The sequence below is a fragment of the Scyliorhinus torazame genome, chromosome 5 (assembly GCF_047496885.1).
Source record: "Scyliorhinus torazame isolate Kashiwa2021f chromosome 5, sScyTor2.1, whole genome shotgun sequence".
Taxonomy (NCBI): Eukaryota; Metazoa; Chordata; class Chondrichthyes; order Carcharhiniformes; family Scyliorhinidae; genus Scyliorhinus; species Scyliorhinus torazame.
In genome coordinates, this window is record NC_092711.1 from 296,144,814 (window position 1) to 296,168,090 (window position 23,277).

The 23,277-nt window shown below is 49.4% G+C and overlaps 1 protein-coding gene across 1 annotated transcript in view; it reads right to left on the reverse strand.

Annotated features, from left to right (window-relative positions):
• Positions 1-23,277, reverse strand: part of col4a5 (collagen, type IV, alpha 5 (Alport syndrome)) — a 314,324-nt gene that overhangs the window by 125,154 nt on the left and 165,893 nt on the right. The window contains exons 19-27 of the mRNA XM_072505790.1: positions 21,750-21,840; positions 21,607-21,642; positions 19,946-20,110; positions 12,765-12,857; positions 10,847-10,936; positions 9,872-9,942; positions 9,088-9,279; positions 6,221-6,389; positions 2,503-2,595 (exon numbers count right to left, since the gene is read on the reverse strand). Coding sequence (XP_072361891.1) covers positions 2,503-2,595; positions 6,221-6,389; positions 9,088-9,279; positions 9,872-9,942; positions 10,847-10,936; positions 12,765-12,857; positions 19,946-20,110; positions 21,607-21,642; positions 21,750-21,840 — 1,000 coding nt within the window. The remainder of the gene's footprint in view (positions 1-2,502; positions 2,596-6,220; positions 6,390-9,087; positions 9,280-9,871; positions 9,943-10,846; positions 10,937-12,764; positions 12,858-19,945; positions 20,111-21,606; positions 21,643-21,749; positions 21,841-23,277) is intronic.

Below are 23,277 nucleotides of genomic sequence, written 5' to 3' on the forward strand. Positions count from 1 at the left end.
CTATTGACAGAGTGCTTTAAAATGGTCTTTACATACACAGTACTAGGGTCCAACTGCTGGGACAAGTCCGAACACGCTCCAGTGAAATTCTAACTCCGTCTAGCTTGTTACCTGGGTCCCCCTTCAGAGAATGTCCCTTAAAATGGCCAGCTACTACATCCCTCCCCACCTTTTAAGTTCCCTTTTGCATATTGAAATCATTAAATTACACAATTGCCAAAACAATAACGATAATGAACATTTTTACACAAGCCCATCAATAACTCTGTCCGGTGACTTCTTTCTTGTAGAGCGACGTAGCTCAAGAGACTGAGGTTCTTCTATTAGGGTAGTTACTGACGGCCTTATTTCACAAGGACTGGCTCCTTGTACTCTTGTTTCACTTTCCACGGTTTCCGCTGTTTTTTGGGGGATAACACTCTGGGCCTGTTACTGGCTGATCTGACAGTTCATTCCTCGCGCAACTCACAACGCTTCCTGCTAGTACATTCGGATCAGGTCGTAACACTGGCTCTCGCCCTTACACAAGTGGTCCACCTGCTTCTTTAAAATCGTGTCCTGCTCTTTAACCTCAAAGGGCACTGGTCCTATTCTGGCCACAACAACTCCTGGAACCCAATTTGGTCCGCTAACGAAATTCTTCACAAACGCTGAATCCTTTAGAGGCGGACATTGTCGCCTTTGCCTCGCTGATAGTCCATAGCCGAATGTTGCTCGGTTGGAGGTCTCCCATTCCCCCCAATGCCTCTACCTGGTTGGGCGACTTAATGTCATTCCTACATTTAGAGAAAATCAAATTCACCATCAGGGCATCGGTGGAGAGATGTTACCTAAGATGGCAACCATTTTATTTTCAGGATCTAGACACTGTCAGCTGTTATGGGGTCTAGTTTTATTGTTTAAGTTAATTATGTGTTTTTGTTTCATATTTGCATTGTAATTTCTTGCACTCTTGCATTCTCGTTGGGTGTTTGTTATTTTGTTATGTAAAACTTCAATGAACATTTTTTTAAACTAAAGTGAAATGGCTCCTTTATAGATATTGATGGAAACTTTTGATGCCACAGATTTCAGCCAGACTCTCTCTCTATTTGTGAATACTTCTTCTCCATGTGTGTAAGGGATCTTGACTCAAATCCCATAGGTCTCTCCAACCCAGCAACAATTCTGTGGGATAAAGCTGACTCAATGCCATATGGAAATGCATCACATTACACTCGTGGTGGGGTCAAAGTGCACCGTTAAACACAACGACCGCAACAACTGCTTGACTTGGCCAAATGTCTCTTTTTATGGTGCCTCCCCGATCCCTCTCTGGCACTCTGCAAATCTCACTGGTTGAATGATCCTGAGGTCTTCCAGCCTTTTCAACTCGGTTTTGACCTTCTCCAATAATGCATAGGACACAGTTCCCACCCTGAAAAACCTTGGGGTGGTTTCTGGGTTCACATGAATTCTTGCTTTTACTCCTTTTATTTTTCCCAGTACTTCCTGGAAAACAACTTGGTACTTGCTGATGATCTTTGGTACTAAAAACCTCTAAACAATTGAATTGATCTTCTGGAGCCAGTCATGCCCAATTCCGCCTCAGGACCATCTTCCATTCAATATATAGGTGCTGTACTGTCCAATCTATTAGCACTAGGCAGGCTTTGCTTATACTTGCACTTATGTCTCGAATGTTTTTTTAAGCTTACCTTAAAGTCCAATCAAGCGGTGACACAGTGCTCCTATATGCCTGAGCACAGGTTGGCCCCTTCCTGCTAACCTCCCCTTCTCACAGGGCATACTGTGAGTCAACTTTCAGGCCCTGATTGATGAGCAGCATCAAAATGCTCAATTGCCGATCTCAGGGTAACAAGGCCCAAGGCTCAATGTGGATCCAGTCTTGGGCCATTGTTTTCAGGTGCACAGTCCCTGCTTCGCAGGAAAGGCACAAAACCAAGTTCTCGCCCATCATTCGGGTGACTTGGCTCAAGTCTTCCTGTCCCAGCTCCCCACAGAAAAGTACTGGGAGAGGTTTCTTCATCTGGGCCATTTAGAAGTATATCGTTGAAGCTTTGCATTACATAGTAAGGGAACACAATCCAAGGAAATCCCGAAAATAAGGATTGACTGACTAAAAATGATCAACATCCAGTAAAGAGCTGATTCTATATTCTACAATCATCAGCAGAAACGAGCAGAAAATGCTAAATTCAGACTGACAACATTAAACTGTGGACAGCAGGATCTTCCGGTCCTGTCGTATTTCCTGGCAGCGGAGGGTACAAGCAATGGCAAGACCCGTTGTCTGGTCATTGGTAGGTCGCCTTCACCACCGCAAAATACGCCGCGGGGTGGGGTGGGATATCCTGGGCTATGTCTAGCATTTCAATTATATCATGATCCACCCTAGTTCATTTGTTCTTGCAAAACATGTGCAAACACCCACTAATTTGTTTATTTTTGCACAAAGAGTACACAAGTTAAAGAAAGACTTTAACAGCTTCACCATCTTACCTGGGCGGCCTGCTTGTCCAAGTTCACCTGGAAGTCCTGGAGGACCTGTTGGACCAGGTTCAGGGACTGTTTGACCTGAATCACCTTTAGCACCTGGACAGAACAGTATAAGGATTAAGAACAGTTTCTGCACATGTGAAGGACAATTGTACATTAGATCAACCTGCATTGAAAGAAAAGCATTAACAGTTCAATCAGAGCCTGAAGAGTTTGATTTATTTTCTCTCACTCAGATGTCGAGGCAAATAGCAGTTTTAACAAGTGTATATTTGGATCTTTTTTTCTCTCTCAGTGTTTTCTCTTTCATTTTGCCCGTGTAAAATTTCTCCTGTGCAATCATTCCTGATGGGGACGGACTTCACAAGCATTTAGTGCAAATTGCATCAGCCCCATCTTACCCTTCCCCATGAACAGATCCCGGCACTGCCAAATTGCTCTGCCTTCCAATAAATTGCACATCGACAAACTCTGATTGAGGGAGATTGTAAATCTATGGGGCGGGATTCTCCATCCCGTCGCACCGGTTTTTTGGCGCACCCGCCGGCGCCAGGATTTACCGCCCCGCCAGCCGGCCAATGGGGTTTCCCATTGTATGCAGCCCCACCCCATCGAGAAACCCCCAGGTGTGGGTGGGCTGCCAGCACGTCGGAGAATCCCGACAGCGGAGAATCCAGCCTATGATTATGAATAGATCCAATTTTTAAGAGACACAAGTTTATAGAAGGCACTAAAGTGGAAATCTTTGCAGTTATTTTATTTAAAAAGAGAAAAAAAAAAATCAAATTTTCGCTTCACGAAACCTAGTCTCCATCACTTTAGGCACCACCTGTCAGAAGGTACGACAAACACATTGAATTACCGCAGAATAAGTTTGCCAATGACTCAAAGATTGGCTGGGTGGTTAACAGTGAGGTTGAGTGTCTTGGGTTACAGATAGATATCGACGGGATGGTCAAGTGGGCAGAAAGGTAGCAGATGGAATTTAACCCTGAAAAATGTGAGGTGATACACTTTAGAAAGAGTAATGTGACAAGGGAGTATTCAATGTATGGCATCACACTGTGACGTTCTGAGGAACAAAGAGACCTTGGCGTGTTTGTCCATAAATCTCTGAAGGCAGAAGGACAGGTTAATAGGGTGGTGAAAAAGGCATATGGGACACTTGCCTTTATCAATTGAAGCATAGGTTACAAAGGCAGAGAAGTCATGTTGGAGTTGTATAGAACTCTGGTAAAGCCACAGCTGGAGTATCATATGCAATTCTGGTTGCTACATTACAGGAAGGATGTGATTGCACTGGAGTGGGTGCAGAGGGATCCATCAGGGTGTTTCCTGGGATGGCACATTTAAGTTATGAGGAGAGGTTGGATAGGCTTGGATTGTTTTTGCTGGAGCAGAGAAGACTGGGGGTGACCTGACCGAGATCTACAAGATTATGAGGGGCATGGACAGGGTGGATATAGAGCAGGTGTTCTTCTTAGCTGAAGGGTCAGTTACGAGGGGACACAAATTCAAGGTGAGGGGCAGGAGGTATCAGGTGGATTTGAGGAAAATCTTTTTTTACCCAGAGGGTGGTGATGATTTGGAATGCACGTCCAGGGAGGATCAGAGAGGATGGTAGAGGCGGGTTGCCTCATATCCTTTAAAGAGTACCAGGTGAGCAGTTGGCACGTCATAACGTTCAAGGCTATGGGCCAAGTGCTGGCAAATGAGATTAGGTAGACAGGTCAACTGTTTTTCATGTGTTGGTGCAGACTGATGGGCTATAGGGCCTCTCCTGCACTGTATTACTCTGTAACTCTGTGATTTTCTGCCCACAACAAATATTGAATGATTATATTCGCATTGTTCAAAGGTCATCTTGCTTTGTTTGGTGAGTGGGGTGGAGGAAGAGTTGGCTGAGGAGGGCAAATGGTACAATGTTCTGACATTAAGAGGTAAGGCAGGCACTACATTCCTCCACGGCAAGTTTTGAATTTCAGCCAAACCTGTGCAGAAAGCGAGGGAAGAAAAATAAACTCATGACCAAGACAACGTAGGTCACATTTGAGCTCCCACTCCGGGAGAATGGAGAACAGGTCACCTGTTCATGAACTTTGAATCCCGTCCACAATGACAACTAAAAAGGAAGATTCCTGATGTCTAGTTTGCAGATGATTGGAAGTGCCACCTATGAGCTAAGCATCACCAATTTAAGCACTAGGGGGGTAGACATATTAGCGCTAAGAGGTGCAAAGGGCATGTTCTCTGAGGAGACTTTCTAATATGACACTTCTTTAATAACAATGTGCAAAACATTAATGTGCATGAAATATGAAGCTTTTCAACTAAATATCCTGATCCCATTCAACCTAAACCAATTACCACAGACAATCTACAAAAGATCTCGAGGGAGAATGCGGAATTTCGTTATCACTAGTTGTTGGGATCTGCAAGGTGTTCGCTGAAAAGGTGGTGGAAACAGATTCCATAAATCATTTTAAAAGGAAGTTGGACAGGTACTGGAAGATGAGGAACTTACAGGGTTACGTCGTGCCAGCACCGAATAATCTCATTCCATGCTGTAAGTTTCTATGATCTCAGATGAAACTCAGGAAGTTGCACTAAGTTTAAGATGCTTGAAAAAAGAACCAGAGGAGGGAGAACATTTTTACCCAACGAGAGATTAGTATTTGCAGTGCACTGCACGATAAGGTGGTGGATACAGATTGCAAAGGATCTGGGGTAAGAACAGGAGGTGCAGACGATATAGGGGTAAATTAATTTCTGTGCTGTATCATACAAGAATACCAAGTTGTGAGTTGGGTCCCAACACAAACCAGCTTCGCTCGTCAGGGAAAGAGGCACATCAATAGTTTAATACTGTATGATTTTATCAGGGGTAACAGATTACGCAGTGTTGAGGAGTCACAAACGGTTTTGTTTAAAGGTTTAAAGTGGTGTTGAGAAGAATTATTTAAGTACAACACATAAGCAGAACAGACAGAATGGACATATGACGTACAACAGTTGAGTAAGTTCCTGGTCCCAGATCGGATGGTTAGAATGGTTTAGCGTCTGTTGTGTGCCATAACCATCTCTTCTTTAAGAGTGTTAAGCTGAAGCTAGCAACCCTAAACAGCATTGTCCACCCCCCGCCCCCCCTCCCCTAACCACTTCATCCATCTTCTCATTAAATTTTCCAATGACCAGGGGACCAATATATAAGGCCTTTTTCCCGAGCCTCCTCTCGTCCCTGAGCTCACCTTATTGCTTATCTCATGTAAGAACATCGTGTTCATTTAATGGACACAAGGTTCCGTCTTACCAACCCAGAAATGTCTCCACCTAGCCCTGTGCGTGAAGGAGTTATGTGACCTAAATAACTCCCTACAGGGAACATTAGACAATTGATTGTGCTGTCTATTTTGTCTCCTGAACTTGGAAACTGAAAGAGAAATTTATGGCTAACAATCACAGTCTCGGCATTTCTTCGAAAACATATATTTATAGCATTTCTACTATATTGTCAGAATTACTCTTTCTTGTAACTATATTATTAAAACTACCATTTTCTTATAGCACCCCACTTTGAGAAGGAAATATCTTTCTGAATTTCTTGCAATTGGCCTCTGACTAACCTGGCTATTTCTAAGTTATAAGATCATTTTGCTAACCCCGTAATCAAACACCACAGATAACATACCAGAATTATATCAATTATATTATGTTAACTTACCAGGAACACCCGGCCCTCCAGGACGGCCTGAGACTCCCTGAGCACCTTTTCCACCAGGGTACCCTGGTGGACCAAATCCTGGTGGGCCCGGGGGGCCCCTCTCTCCTGGAAATCCGATTGGACCTGGATTACCAGGTATTCCAATTGCTCCTTTGAAAGCAAAGCCACCCTGAAAAACGTCTATGTCTCATTAATACAGAGGTGGAGTAGAAAACGGATTCCATTCCTCAGGAACAGAATCTATACATTTGGAATAAAAACACACAAAGACATATTTCTACCATTATTTTTTCTAGGTGCTAAAATCCAGAGAGAGCTTACCAGTATATTGAGTAGCTCAACATAAAAACAATTGTGCCACAGGCAAGTCAGATGCCCCTTCCAAATGTTAACAGGTTGTTTTAAAAAACAATCCACATCAAGTTGCAACTGGCTTTTATGGCAGGCACCCTATTTTTTGGGTACAGAATTCTGATCGGTGATGTGCCCGTACCTGTTCCGATGCAGGTGGCCGGCACATAAATTTGGTGCCAGCAGCAGGTGCCAGGAGCACATGTGGCCAGCGAGGATCAAGGCCCGGCCACCCAAGTGAGAGCTGAGAGGTGAGCAGAGCAGCAGCTGGGTGGCGCGAAGAAGGCCGGCAACCGCCAGCATCGTGTCTTGAGGAATCGGGGAGCAGCGGCCAGCGGGAGCAGGGAGGCCCGACCAGACCCAAAGGCAGCAGGGCTGAGAGTGAGCAGGCTGGACTGGGCAGAGAGGGCGAGATTTGGGGTTTCAGTGCCTTGCATTGTGCCGCTGAGTGTGGCTGGGGCCAGGAGGGCATTGACATAATCCGGGGTGGGGCTCAACATCATTGTAGGCGGGGTAGCACGGTGGTGCAGTGTTAGCACTGTTGCCTCACGCCGCCGAGGTCCCTGGTTCGATCTCAGCCCCGGGTCACTGTCCGTGTTGGGGGGGGGCGGGGGGATGTCCAAAGATCCCTGAAAGCAGCAGGAGAGGTAGATAAGGCGGTACTTGCTTTTATTAGCCAAAGCATAGAATATGAGAGCAGGGAGTTTTGGATGGAGCTGTATAAAATGCTTGTGAGGCCACTCTGTGCAGTTCTGGTCACCACACTATAGGAAGGATGTGACTGCAGTCGAGAAGGTAAGGCAGACATTCACCAGAATGTTGCCTGGGCTGGAGGGTTTCAGCTATGAAGAGAATTTACCATAGAATTTACAGTGCAGAAGGAGGCCATTCGGCCCATCGAGTCTGCACCGGCTCTTGGAAAGAGCACCCTATCCAAAGTCAACACCTCCACCCTATCCCCATAACCCAGTAACCCCACCCAACACTAGGGCAATTTTGGACACTAAGGGCAATTTATCATGGCCAATCCACCTAACCTGCACATCTTTGGAGTGTGGGAGGAAACCGGAGCACCCGGAGGAAACCCACGCACACACGGGGAGGACGTGCAGACTCCGCACAGACAGTGACCCACGCCGGAATTGAACCTGGCACCCTGGAGCTGTGAAGCAACTGTGCTTTCCACAATGCTACCGTGCTGCCCGGAGAGGCTGAATGAGCTGGGGTTGTTCTCCTTAGAGCAGAGAAGGCTGAGGGGGGCTCATTGAGACGTACAAAACCATGTGGGACATAGATAGGATAGATGGGAAAAATTATTTCCCCTCAGTAGAGGGGCAATAACCAGGGGGCATAGATTTAAGATAAGGCACAGGAGATTTAGAGGAAACTTGAGGTAAACATTTTCACCCAGAGGGTGGTGGGAGTCTGGAACTCAGCCTGAAAGGGTGGTAGGTGCAGGAACCCTCACAACATTTAAGAAGCATTTATATGAGCACTTGAAACGTCATAGCATACAAGGGTGTTGGAGAGCAGGATTAGAATAGATAGGTGCTTGGCGGCCGGCACAGACGTGATGTGCTGAAGGGACCCTTTCCATGTTGAAAAACTCACTTTGACTCTTAAGAACTGCTCCAGCTTCCTCCTGAAGGTGTACAGAGAGCCAGCACCCACCACCCCAGCCGACAATACATTCCAGAAGCTCAGTACCCTCTGGGAAAAGAGTTTCCTAGCATCCTTGTCTTATCCTCCTCTTACATAACTTCAACTCATATCCCCTACTCTTCTCCAATCTGTTAAACTGGAATAATCTATCGTAAGGGATGTTAATAATTATTTCATAGATCTCTAACAGGTTTGCTATAAATCTATACCTTATGACCACAAGACATAGGAGCAGAATTAGGCCACTCGGCCCATCACATCTGCTCCGCCATTCAATCATGGCTGATATTTTTCTCATCCCCATTCTCCTGCCTTCTCCCCATTACCCCTGATCTCCTCATTAATCAAGAACCTATCTATCTCTGTCTTAAAGATACTCAGTGATTTGGCCTCCACAGCCTTCTGCAGCAAAGTGTTCCACAGATTCACCACCCTCTGGCTGAAGAGATTCCTCCTCATCTCTGTTTTAAAGGATCGTCCCTTTAGTCTGAGATGGTGTCCTCTGGTTCTAGTTTTTCCTACAAGTGGAAACATCCTCTCCATGTCCGCTCTATCCAGGCAAGTTTCAATAAGATCCCCCCGATCCTTCTAAACTCCAACGAGTACAGACCCAGAGTCCTCAACCGTTCCTCATACTCTCAAAAGTAACAAGGCCAAGGTGCTTAAACCTGAGTAGCTGAAGTTCTTTAAGCTAGGAGTCATTCATGCAGCTCCCCTGTTGACCTTTTCCAAGATCGCCACATCAACCACCCTAAACTGGACACAGTCTCAACTCTCCTCCCCTGGCATAGCACACCCCTTTTTACCTACTTCCATTTAACAATTGGTACCAAGGTAGAAGGTAGATCACTTACAGGTACACCCTTCGGACCTGGTGGGCCTGGCACGCCATCTCTTCCTGGATTGCCATCTAATCCTGGAAGTCCTGGGGATCCTGGGAAACCAGAACTCCCTCGATCACCTTTCACACCTGGGAAGCCAAAGCCATCTCCTCGGTCGCCCTTTGGACCAGGTGGCCCTGAACTACCATGAGGCCCTGGCGACCCCTAGATGTGAGGAAAACAGAATACCTGGCTGTGATGTAGGATATTTTAGTCAAGAATTGGATAACATTCTTTAAAGGCCAGAAGGTTGTCAACCCAAAATTTTAATTCTTAAAGATCTATAATACTGAATTAACGAAATATATAACACGCATCCAAAGTTTAAATCCAGGAAACTAAGGCAGAAACTGAGGATGAAATTTTTTGGCCTTCCCTCCAGGGGGATTTTCCAGTGTCCCCTCCCCCCCATGGCGGGTTCCTCGGCAGTGGGACAGGCGAGCCACACAAAATGCTGTAGAGACTTTGGCGATACCGGAATGCCCCTGTCGGTAGCCGCCTCCACTGCCAGCAAACAGGCCGCGGGGGCGAGGGCTGGAAAATCCCACCCGGAGTATGTGCAACGCACAAATATGTAAAGCCTTTTTACTTTTTTGAGAACCTAATACTTTTAATTGTCTGCCTCTTACTCTTGTTTTGCCGTGGGCCGATTTTGTCAATGGGGTCAGCCTCCCAAGGTACAATGTACGCAATTAAATTCTGCTTAACCTCTTCTGGCAGGCGTTTGGTACAATGCATCACCTCACTAAGTACTTACAGGTGGTCCCAAAGTTCCAATCGGACCAGCTACTCCGGGTTCTCCTTTCATTCCAGGCAATCCTGGTTGACCTAAAATCCATGGAATAACAAATCCAAGAGTAACTAAAAACGTATTGTAATTTAAGTTGCTTTTAAGATGTTTCTATGCTCACTGATGGCATCATTGGCTCCTGACATGCAGGCCTCACACAGCGGGCAGCCTTGCTGGACTCACTTAGACCAAACACTGGGAAGACCAAATGTTTTTTTAAAAAACTGATAAAATATTTTTTCCTTGAACCCAAGGCGAAGGACAAAGGTCCAAAGTGCAGGACATGACCAAAGCTGTGAGAAACAGTGTAGGAGAAGGGCAGATCCTGAAGTAATAATTAAGTGATTCCAAGCATAGGCTTTAAAAGGCCGGAGGGCGAAGGAGGAAGGACAAATCAAATGAGAAAGGAGTTCTAGCCATGACAAATTTTGTACGGGCCGCGAGGAATTCACACCGAGATGGTCGAAACAAAAACTTACTTTATTTTACACAACTATTATACACAGCTCCAGTCGTTCCCTACTGGGTCTTCTCTAGTCGGTACCTTACTAGCCGACTCTATATCCAAAGCGAACATTGTTAAAGGTCCCCTGCCCCCTTATTGGGGGGGGGGCTTGTGTTCTGCAAGATCCACGGGGAAGTTAATCATCCCGACCCCTGTAAAACCCGTGCAGGTTATAACAGGAAAGAGCGGAGTTAGAACAAATAATCAGTCCAGATTTTGATGCTAATGGTCTTAAGAATGGAGGGAAGTGGAAGAGCATATCAGGCAGTGTATTTGGTGTGCAGAAGGGGACAAGGAAAAAGTTGATGAGTGGAGAGTTCATCTTTAAATAACATCAATATTCTGTGCTGTTCAATATTAATCTAATATTTCTAAAGGCTCAATATTATCGAATGCCCAGCCTTATAAAATAACTTCTCAGGGTCCTGGTATCCTACCTGGAAAGCCGTCCGTTCCGGGAGGTCCTGGGAGACCAGGAAAACCATTGCCACCGCCGAAACAGTGATTGCAAGTTTCTCCCTTATCACCTGCAAATTCAAAGGCAGAAGAACATGTACTAATAATGTGAGAACACTTCCAAAACCATTGCTTTGACTCTTGAAAATCTTCCTCCCTGTCATACATAATTTTTGGCGAAGAGTGAAATGACGATTATGTGACACCTTCTTCATCCAACTGAGCTGTGAGCAGCCAAATTAGAGATTCTAGGTGAACGATTCCAGCTGTTCACGCTGGGCGGGATCTGCCGGTCGCACCAACCCCCCCCCACCTCGTGGTTCCCGGCGGTGTGCGGTGGATTCAATGGGAAATCCAATGGTGGGCTTGCCTCCCACCTCCGAGAGGACAGAGAATCCCACCCTCCGTCTTTTCAAAACTTGGACTGGATGTAGAACAGTACTCTGAGCTATTGGATTAGTTACTGGTGGTGCAATCGATTCGAGGTGGAATGTCAAAACGATTTCATAAGGCACATGTTGCCTTCTATTAAAGGCCATTAGTACTGATGTGCTGAATAGTCCCAGGTAATAAAACCTGCAGGAACACTGCAGTATGAGACACTTACTGGCAGCACAATGCTGTTTTAATGCTTATGAGTATGGCCCCTGTCATCCCTCTTCCAAGTTTACCAGCCAACTATTTTCCAACAATGTACTTTATAGCGAAATGCACCTTATTAGCAATAATAGGCTCTACCTTTGATTAAGGTGACACTTTATTCAGTGGGAGGAAGGAAAGTCTTACTGTACAAAATGTACTGGTTGTGATTATTTTCCTGAATCATCCACCCAGTAGCTACATCTTGACATCACAGTTCATTAATTGTACATTGTGTTTATCCAAACAATATATGAAATGGATGCTCCCAGCTCTAATCACAAGGAATTGTTCAGAGCGATGGCCATGTTGTGGTATGGTAACGCATACCAGACTGTGTTGTCCTATTTCTGACACAGTGGGCAGCACGGTAGCATTGTGGATAGCACAATTGCTTCACAGCTCCAGGGTTCCAGGTCCGATTCCGGCTTGGGTCACAGTCTGTGCGGAGTCTGCACATCCTCCCCGTGTGTGCGTGGGTTTCCTCCGGGTGCTCCGGTTTCCTCCCACAGTCCAAAGATGTGCAGGTTAGGTGGATTGGCCATGATAAATTGCCCTTAGTGTCCAAAATTGCCCTTAGTGTTGGGTGGGGTTACTGGGTTAAGGGGATAGGGTGGAGGTGTTGACCTTGGGTAGGGTGCTCTTTCCAAGAGCCGGTGCAGACTCGATGGGCTGAATGGCCTCCTTCTGCACTGTAAATTCTATGTTATGTTAAACTTGATAGCAATCAAGTGATAACATGCAAAGACGTAGCTTTTCTCACAAGACATAAATGTCTCAATTTCACAAGTTCTAGAAATATAGAAATAATCCATCACTTCGATACACCCCCTTATAACATGCATTTTTCTTTGACCGTACTGAGTACCAAATTATAAGATAGCATGATCTAATCTAGCAATGGAGGCTTACCATGTTAGAAATGTACTGATTAGGCCAATACAACATCTGAAGGCACAGTGGCACAGTAGTTAGCACTGCTACCTCACAGCTCAGGCACCCGGGCCCAATTCCGGCAATGGGTGACTGACTGCGTGGAGTTTGCATGTTTGTTCCGTGGGTTTCCTCCGGGTGCTCCAGTTTCCTCCCACAGTCCAAAGATGTGCAGATGAGGTGGGTTGGCCAGGCTAAAATTGCCCCTTAAGGTCCATAGGTTATGGGGCTACGGGGGTAGGTTGGGGGAGTGGGCCTAGGTAAGGTGCTCTTTCAGAAGATCTGGGCAGACTTGATGGGCCAAATGGCATATAGAAAACAGCTTACCTTTAAGTCCTCCCTCTCCTGGAAAGCCGCTTGATCCAGGTTGCCCTGGTAACCCTGGCTGCCCTGGCCGGCAGTGTGTCCCAATACCAGGAACTAGAGGAATGATTAATACAAAATCATTGTTGTACTGAAAACACATTGAACAGACAATTATATACTGGACAGCCAAACCTGCAGAACTCAGGATGTGCAAACCAACAATTTACTCCATCCCATAAGTAACTGGTAAAGTATGCAAATTGGATATGAATGCCCAGTTATACCAGTTTAAAAACAAAACAGAGGACTGAAACAGATGAAAAACATTTTGTGAGGATGAAGTCAAAAATGTGAGCTATACACGTTCTCTTGAAAAGGTGAAGGCAGATGGTGACCTACAAGTGGTATTTAAAATATAAAATGTATTGATTGGGTTTGCACAAAAAGTGTTTCCATTTGTGGAAAAGAGCAAAACCCAGAGGCCTTTAATATAAGACAGTCTCGAAGAAATCAAACCGCGAATTCATAATCAACCTCGACAACCAAAGAGTAGTGGTAATGTCGGATTTGCTACCATAGGGTCTAGTCGAGGTGAATAATGCAGACAGTGGTTCCCAACCTTTTCAGTAATGTGGAACACTTCAATCAGACAAACAATTCCACACCACATCCATTTTGTTTTTAGCTGAAGGCAATGTGCCTGTTGCTGTTATTTACTGCGCATTTTTCCTGTGCCAGGGATAGGGGTGGCTGAGGACCCCCTTCGAGGTGAGTTGGGGCTTTGGGGAGTTTTGTGGGTTGCTGAGGGCGGGGGGGGGGGGGGTCGATGGCAGCCCGATCTTCTCCTGTGCAGTCTCATTAGGGAGCTTCCCCGCAGAGGCCCCCAATATGACCAGAGACCCGGAGAGAGCGTGGTATATCTCGGCACCTCGAGCACTGGGGAACACCTAGCTAAGCACGCTCGTTACGGGACTCTGTTCCCATTCAGTTATATCGCCCCCACTCTCCTCACCGCCACTCCCACTCTCCTCACCGCCACTCTCCTCACCACCACACTCCCACTCTCCTCACCGCCACACTCCCACTCTCCTCACCGTCACACTCCCACTCTCCTCACCGCCACTCACACTCTCCTCACCGCCACTCCCACTCTCCTCACCGCCACTCTCCCACTCTCCTCACCGCCACACTCCAACTCTCCTCACCGCCACACTCCCACTCTCCTCACTGCCACACTCCCACTCTCCTCACCGTCACACTCCCACTCTCCTCACCGCCACTCTCCCACTCTCCTCACTGCCACACTCCCACTCTCCTCACCGTCACACTCCCACTCTCCTCACCGCCACACTCCCACTCTCCTCACCGCCAAACTCCCACTCTCCTCACCGTCACACTCCCACTCTCCTCACCGCCACACTCCCACTCTCCTCACGGTCACTCCCACTCTCCTCACCGCCACACTCCCACTCTCCTCACCGCCACACTCCCACTCTCCCCACCGCTACTCCCACTCTCCTCACCGCCACTCTCCCACTCTCCTCACCGCCACACTCCCACTCTCCTCACCGCCACACTGCCACTCTCCTCACCGCCACTCCCACTGTCCTCACCGCCACTCCCACTCTCCTCACCGCCACACTCCCACTCTCCTCACCGCCACTCCCACTCTCTTCACCGCCACTCCCACTCTCCTCACCGCCACTCCCACTCTCATCACCGCCACTCCCACTCTCCTCACCGCCACTCCCACTCTCCTCACCGCCACTCCCACTCTCCTCACCGCCACTCCCATTCTCCTCACCGCCACTCCCACTCTCCTCACCGTCACACTCCCACTCTCCTCACCGCCACTCCCACTCTCCTCACCGCCACTCTCACTCTCCTCACCGCCACTCCCACTCTCCTCACATCCACTCCCACTCTCCTCACCGCCACTCTCCCACTCTCCTCACATCCACACTCCCACTCTCCTCACAACTCCCACTCTCCTCACCGCCACACTCCCACTCTCCTCACCGCCACTGCCATTCTCCTCACCGCCACTCCCAGTCTCCTCACCGCCACACTCCCACTCTCCTCACCGCCACTCCCACTCTCCTCACCGCCACACTCCCACTCTCCTCACCGCCACTCCCACTCTCCTCACCGCCACACCCACTCTCCTCACTGCATCTCCCACTCTCCTCCCCGCCACTGCCACTCTCCTCACCGCCACTCCCACTCTCTTCACCGCCACTCCCACTCTCCTCACCGCCACTCCCACTCTCCTCACCGCCACTCCCACTCACCTCACCACCACTCCCACTCTCCTCACCGCTACTCCCACTCTCCTCACCGCCACTCCCACTCTCCTCACCGCCACTCTCCCACTCTCCTCACATCCACACTCCCACTCTCCTCACAACTCCCACTCTCCTCACCGCCACTCTCCCACTCTCCTCACCTCCACTCTCCCACTCTCCTCACCACCACAGCCGCTCTCCTCACCGCCACACTCCCACTCTCCTCACCACCACTCCCACTCTCCTCACCGCCACTCCCGCTCTCCTCATCGCCACTCCGGCTCTCCTCACCGCCACTCCCACTCTCCTCACTGCTCCACTCCCACTCTCCTCACCGCCACACCCACTCTCCACACCGCCACTCTCCCGCTCTCCTCACCGCCACTCCGGCTCTCCTCACTGCCACTCCCACTCTCCTCACCGCCACTCCCACTCTCCTCACCACCACTCTCCTCACCGCCACTCCCGCTCTCCTCACCGCCAATCCCACTCTCCTCACCGCCACTCCCACTCTCCTCGCCGCCACTCCCACTCTCCTCGCCGCCACTCCCACTCTCCTCACCGCCACTCCCACTCTCCTCACCGCCACTCCCACTCTCCTCACCGCCACTCCCGCTCTCCTCACCGCCACTCCCGCTCTCCTCACCGCCACTCCCGCTCTCCTCGCCGCCACTCCCACTCTCCTTACCGCCACTCCCGCTCTCCTCACCGCCACTCCCACTCTCCTCACCGCCACTCCCACTCTCCTCACCGCCACTCCCACTCTCCTCACCGCCACTCCCACTCTCCTCACATCCACTCCCACTCTCCTCACATCCACTCTCCTCACTGCCACTCACCACACCACCACTCCCACTCTCCTCACCGCCACTCCCACTCTCCTCACCAAAACTCCCACTCTCCTCACCGCCACTCCCACTCTCCTCACCCCCACACTCTCCTTACCGCCACTCCCGCTCTCCTCACCACCACTCCCGCTCTCCTCACCCCCACACTCTCCTTACCGCCACTCCCGCTCTCCTCACCGCCACTCTCCTCACCGCCACTCCCACTCTCCTCACCGCCACTCCGACTCTCCTCACCGCCACTCTCCTCACCGCCACTCCCACTCTCCTCACCGGCACTCCCGCTCTCCTCACCGCCACTCCCACTCTCCTCACCGCCACTCTCCCACTCTCCTCACCACCACACTTCCACTCTCCTCACCGTCACACTCCCACTCTCCTCACCACCACTCCCACTCTCCTCACCACCACTCCCACTCTCCTCACCGCCACTCCCACTCTCCTCACCGCCACTCCCACTCTCCTCACCGGCACTCCCGCTCTCCTCACCGCCACTCCCGCTCTCCTCACCGCCACTCCCACTCTCCTCACCGCCACTCTCCTCACCGCCACTCCCACCCTCCTCACCGCCACTCCCACTCTCCTCACCGGCACTCCCGCTCTCCTCACCACCACTCCCACTCTCCTCACCGCCACTCTCCTCACCACCACACTCCCGCTCTCCTCACTGCCACTCCCACTCTCCTCACTGCTACACTCCCACTCTCCTCACCGCCACCCCCACTCTCCTCACCGCCACTCTCACTCTCCTCACCGCCACTCACCTCACCGCCACTCTCCACACCGCCACTCTCCCACTCTCCTCACCGCCACTCCCACTCTCCTCACCGCCACTCCCACTCTCCTCACCGTCACTCCCACTCTCCTCACCGCCACTCTCCCACTCTCCTCACCGCCACTCCCACTCTCCTCACCGCCACTCCCACTCTCCTCACCGCCACTCCCACTCTCCTCACCACCACTCCCACTCTCCTCACCGCCACTCCCACTCTCCTCACCGCCACTCCCACTCTCCTCACCACCACTCCCACTCTCCTCACCGCCATTCCCACTCTCCTCACCGCCACTCCCACTCTCCTCACCGCCACTCTCCCACTCTCCTCACCGCCACTCCCACTCTCTTCACCGCCACTCCCACTCTCCTCACCGCCATTCCCACTCTCCTCACCGCCACTCCCACTCTCCTCACCACCACTCCCACTCTCCTCACCACCACTCCCACTCTCCTCACCGCCATTCCCACTCTCCTCACCGCCACTCCCACTCTCCTCACCGTCACTCTCCCACTCTCCTCACCGCCACTCCCACTCTCTTCACCGCCACTCCCACTCTCCTCACCGCCAGTCCCACTCTCCTCACCGCCACTCTCCCACTCTCCTCACCGCCATTCCCACTCTCCTCACCGCCACTCCCACTCTCCTCACCACCACTCCCACTCTCCTCACCGCCACTCCCACTCTCCTCACCGCCACTCCCACTCTCCTCACCGCCACTCTCCTCACCGCCACTCCCACTCTCTTCACCGCCACTCCCACTCTCCTCACCGCCAGTCCCACTCTCTTCACCGCCACTCCCACTCTCCTCACCGCCACTCCCACTCTCCTCACCGCCACTCTCCCACTCTCCTCACCGCCACTCCCACTCTCTTCACCGCCACTCCCACTCTCCTCACCGCCACTCCCACTCTCCTCACCGCCACTCTCCCACTCTCCTCACCGCCACACTTCCAATCTCCTCACCGTTACACTCCCTCTCTCCTCACCGCCACTCCCACTCTCCTCACCGCCACTCCCACTCTCCTCACCGCCACTCCCACTCTCCTCACCGCCACCTTCCCACTCTCCTCACCGCCACACTTCCAATCTCCTCACCGTCACACTCCCTCTCTCCTCACCGCCACTCCCACTCTCCTCACCGCCACTCCCACTCTCCTCACCGCCACTCCCACTCTCCTCACCGCCACTCTCCCACTCTCCTCACCGCCACTCTCACTCTCCTCACCGCCACTCTCCCACCCTCCTCACCGTCACTCTCCTCACCCCCACACTCTCTTCACCGCCACTCCTACTCTCCTCATCGCCACTCCCACTCTCCTCACCGCCACTCCTACTCTCCTCATCGCCACTCCCACTCTCCTCACCGTCACTCCCGCTCTCCTCACCGCCACACTCCCACTCTCCTCACCGCCACACTCCCACTCTCCTCACCGCCACTCCCACTCTCCTCACCGCCACTCCCACTCTCCTCACCGCCACTCCCACTCTCCTCACCGCCACTCCCACTCTCCTCACTGCCACACTCCCAGGCCCCAGTCTCGGTTTTTCCTCCATCTTTCTTGGGCTCCTGCAGCACACACTGTTTAAAACCTGCAGCAGGCCGCAGCACACTTGCAAGCTTCCCCCGGCACACACAGTGGTTGGAAACCCCTAACATAGATGCATTTAAGAGGAAGCTAGATAAGTATATGAGGGAGAAGTGAGTAGAGGATTGTGATGATACAGTTACAAAGTAAGGATGGGAGGAATTTTAAAGTGGTTCAAGAATGTCAGCATGGACAGATTGTGCTGCATGGCTAGGATACATTCTGTACATTCCATAAAATTCTCTGTAATTATTGCATATTTCAGAACTATTTTATTAGAAATAAAGTGGATCTAATAGTCGTTTTACCGCAGAACAGTCATGTAACAGTGTAACAAGTGATTAAGTACAACCATGCGATGTTCTACTTATTGTTTTCAGGCGCGTTTAAACTCTGGTTGAATGCTTTAATGCAGCTGATGATAGATTTGATGTGCTTTTTCTTTGCCGAATGCTATTTTGTTTCAATATATGCAGGCAAATCTCTGGTCCAACTCTTAGTTGACTTCAATATTTCGTGGCTTCTTTAGACTTTGAACTTTCGGGTTAATCGCCCATTCTTTCTTCTCAAAAAGAACTACCGCATTTCTGTTTAACTTTTAATCTTCAACTAAAGCAGGTCCAACAATCAACAGAATATCATTATTATCTGGAGTTTCCCCTCGGGTCAGGTTTCTGCCACTTCCAATTTTGCTCATGGAACATGGTGGGTTAGCTTACTTTTTTTAAATGCATTTTTTTTTTGGTGGGCTTTTCTGGCTAGGCCAGCATTTGTTTCCCTCCTCACTACAAGACTTGAGTACATCATTTAAACCAATGGTGGACAGCCTGCGGCTCGGAGCCACATACGGCTCATCTGGGTTCTGCGCCAGCCCATGAGCCATTTATTGACCGTTGCCCAATCGCATGGTTGGCACATTCCATCGATTTCCATCCGCATAGATTTTATTCCTCCCTGTATGACTGAAGTGATACGCACGTAAAGCAAGGGCCAGTGAAGTGGTTGTTCACAACATTCACTGTGTGAGCCCCTGTGTCCAAAGTGTAAATATTTATTTTGTTTTTACCAAGTTGATGATAGTTTTATTGATATACAAATGATTAAGCATTTTCTATAACTTCTTATGAAATATTCGGGGTGTATTGAATGTATTTAATTTTATACATGCAGTTATGGGTAGTGAACAAGCCCGATTTCAATCTTGTCACTTGCTGAGATGAAGGAGGGTCATGCATGAAGTCCATTCACTAGCCTAGGTTGCCCGTCATTGATCTGAGCTGATGCTTCAGTGCCATAGTGAAGGGTGCAGCATGTCCTGGTTCGAATATGATGGTTAATGGAGGTCCCATATGACAGCTTCAGCCATTAATAAAAGCTATGAATTGAAGACACCCTATATTGCTGGAAGTGCACAGAGTCTTTCAATAGCCAACATCATGGAAAACCATCTGGTTATTCATTTGCCAATTGCTGGGCAATGCTGTGCGTTAAGCAGGTGACCTTTTATTTTGACTATGTAGTCGTGACCGCACTTTCAAAGAAACTAATTGGCTGTAAGTGGCATGGCCTGAGAATGTACGGACAATTTAGAAATACACGCTTTTCCCTTTCCTACAGAAAATGTTTCCTTGTGTTGAATGCACGTGTGACATTTATAGCTAATTGTTTCAAACCCGGTGTAATTTATAATCAAGGTAAAAGCAAATTTACCAAAAGGCCCTGAATGGCCGGGAGGGCCTGGCGGACCAGAGGGACCTGGATGACCAATTTGTCCTTGTGGACCAGGGAGTGAGAATCCAGGTATGCCATCATTCCCCTTTGGACCTCTTTCGCCTGGGAAGCCTGGGGTGCCTGGTGATCCGACACCGGACTGACCTGGTATAAAAGACAAGGGGAAAGGAAAAGATTTAGGAAAACAAACATGGTCAGGGCTTTTGAAGACAAAGAATAGCATTTTATTTGGAAAAAGTAAATGGCTTGGGTACTCCATGGTGTCTGGAGCTCTGTTTACTTGTGGTATCCATTGATGTTCGGACAAGGAGACATCATTTTAGAACGAGAGTTAGATCATCCAAGAAGAACTTTTATCATTCAAAGGGGAGCTGCAATGCAAAACTCTTTTCTCACAAAGGATGCACATGTCAAGATACAGAACTTACGAGACAGAGATCAATAGATGTTTTGTTAATACATAAGAAATCTGAGATGTTGACCATTCAGCCCTTAACCCTGCTCCTGCATTCACTTAGATCATGGTTGACCGTCTAACTCAACTCCACCTTCCTGCACGATCCCCATTCTCCTTCATTCCCTTAGCATTCAACAATTTATCAACCTCTGCCTTAAATACGTTCAGCGACGAAGCATCCAAAGCCCTCCGGGGTAGAGAACCCCGAGGATCTACATCCCTTTCTGTCAAGGAATTTCTCCTCATTTCAGTCCCATGTGGCTGACCCCCTTATCCTGAGGCTGTTTAAATCTGTGTGATTGCGTTAGAAGCATTGTAAACTGTGAGGAGGACAGTGTAGAACTTCAAAAAGGACATGGAGGAGTTGGTGGAATGGTTGGATAGGTAGCAAATGAAGTACAGCGCGGAGAAATGAGTGGAGATACATTTTGGTAGGAAGAACGCGGAGTAACCATATAAAATAAAGGGTACGACTCGAAAGGGGGTGCAGGGCAGGGGGATCTGGGAGTATATTTGCATAAGTCTTTAAAGGTGGCAGGACAGGTTGAGAGAGCAGTTCATAAAGCACACAGTATCCTAGGCTTTATTAATAGGGACACAGAGTACAGGAGCAAGTAGGTTATGATGAACTTGTATAAGATACTAAGGAGACCTCAGCTGGAATACTGTGTAAAGTTCTGGGTGCCACACTATAGGAAGGATGTGGAGACACTGGAAAGAGTTCAAAAGAGGTTCACGAGAATGGTTCCAGGAACGAGAGACGTAAGTTATGAAGACAGGTGAGGGAAGTTGGGACTCTTTCACTCGGAGGAAAGAAGGCCAGAAGGAGATTTGTTGGAAGCATTCACAATCACAAGGGGTCTGGACAGACTAGAGGGGGAGAAACTGCTCCCACTCGTGAAAGGATCACAAACAGGACAGCACAGGTTTAAAATAACTGGCAAAAGAAGCAAAAGCGATCTGAGAAATAACTTTTTTGCACAGCGAACGGCTTGGGTCTGCAATGCGCTGCCCGAGGAGGCAGGTTCAATAGAGTCATTCAAGGGGAAATCATCTGCAGGGTTATGGGGAGAAGGCAGGAGCATGGCATTGGGCGAATTGCTCATTCGGAGAGCTGGAATGGGCACGATGGGCTGAATGGCTTCCTTTTGCGCTGTACCAATTTTGTGATTCAGTCCCTCACCTGGAGATCCTGGCGATCCTGGCAACCCTGGAAAGCCTGGAAGAAAAGAACGAACAGGCTATAGTCCATCGGCATTTCCAAGAAAAACTTGCAATGGAAAAAGCTTTTCACATGATTCAATAGTACTGAAAAAACATTGTAACCTGTGGCACCGCGATCTCCCTTTGTCCCTGGAGGGCCATGATAACCTGGATCACCTTTTTGTCCAACTGTAACACCTGGTCTTGGAAAAGTCTGGAATAAAGGCAGAATTTTATTCTGGTAACAGACAGCAACATTATACAGAAATTCAATTTAGAACACAGTGTCACTGGCTGGAGTTACTCTGGGGGCTAAATGCAGAATAAAGTTTCTCCTATAAATATGCTTGATATTTTTTCTGCTTGTAGATGAGGGTTTTAAAAATAAATAAATTTAGAGTACCCAATTCATTTTTTCAAATTAAGGGGCAATTTAGCGTGGCCAATCCACCTAGCCTGCACATCTTTGGGTTGTGGGGGCGAAACCCACGCAAACACGGGGAGAATGTGCAAAATCCATAATGACAGTGACCCAGGGCCGGGATCGAACCTGGGACCTCGGCGCCATGAGGCAGCAGGGCTAACCCACTGTGCCACTGTGCTGCCCGTCAATGAGGGTTGAATAAACCTCTGGCTGAAGAAATTCCTGCTCATCTCTGTTTTAAACCATCCTTCCTTCAGTCTGAGGCTGTGCATTCTGGTTCTAGTTTTCCCTACTAGTAGAAACATCCTCTCCATGACCACTCTAAGCAGGCCTTACAGTATCCATAAGATCCATACAGTTTCAATAAGATGCCCCCCTCATCCTTCTAAACTCCAATGAGTACAGACCCAGAGTCCTCAACCGCTCCTCATACGGTAAGTTCTTCATTCCAGGGATCATACTTGTGAACCTCCTCTCGACCCTTTCCAAGGTCAGCACATCCTTTCTTAGATATGGGGCCCAAAACTGCTCACAATACTTCATACGGGGTCTGGCCAGAGCCTTATACACGCTCAGAAGTACATCCCTGCTCTTGTATTCTAGCCCTCTCGACATGAATATCAATATTGCACTTGAACGGGCAGCACGGTGGCGCAGTGGTTAGCATTGCTGCCTCACAGCGCCAAGGCCCCAGGTTCGATCCCGGCTCCCGCTGTGTGGCGCCACCATGTCGGCGGCGCCCGCGCCTCATGCATGCATGGACTTGCTTGCGGCCGCCGTGCGCATGCGCGACAGCGCGGTCTGTCCAGCTGGGCCTCGCCGGCAGCTAGCGCTGCGGGTTGCACGCCGGTAGCCTGCTAGCCCCCTGGGGAACGGGGAATCACCCCGGACTTTCGAGGAAAAAGTCCGGAATGATTCTCGCCCATTTTCCAGCAGGCGTGGGGACTTAGTCCCCCAAAGGGAGAATCCCGCCCTTGGTGTTGACGTTGGGGCAGGATTCGGGGACTTCCACGACAGCAAAACTGGCACCGCACCTGGCCCAATTCAGCTACTGTTCAGGGGCAAGCACCGGCGCCATGTGGAACACAGTCAATTCCACTGGGAAACGGTTCCGGATTCGCAATTGACACTCAGGAGGCTGAGTAGCTGCAGCTCACTCCCTACACACACCATCCCTGCTAACAGAACGGCACTGGTTTAGTTGGAGCGTGTCCATATGGCTGATGG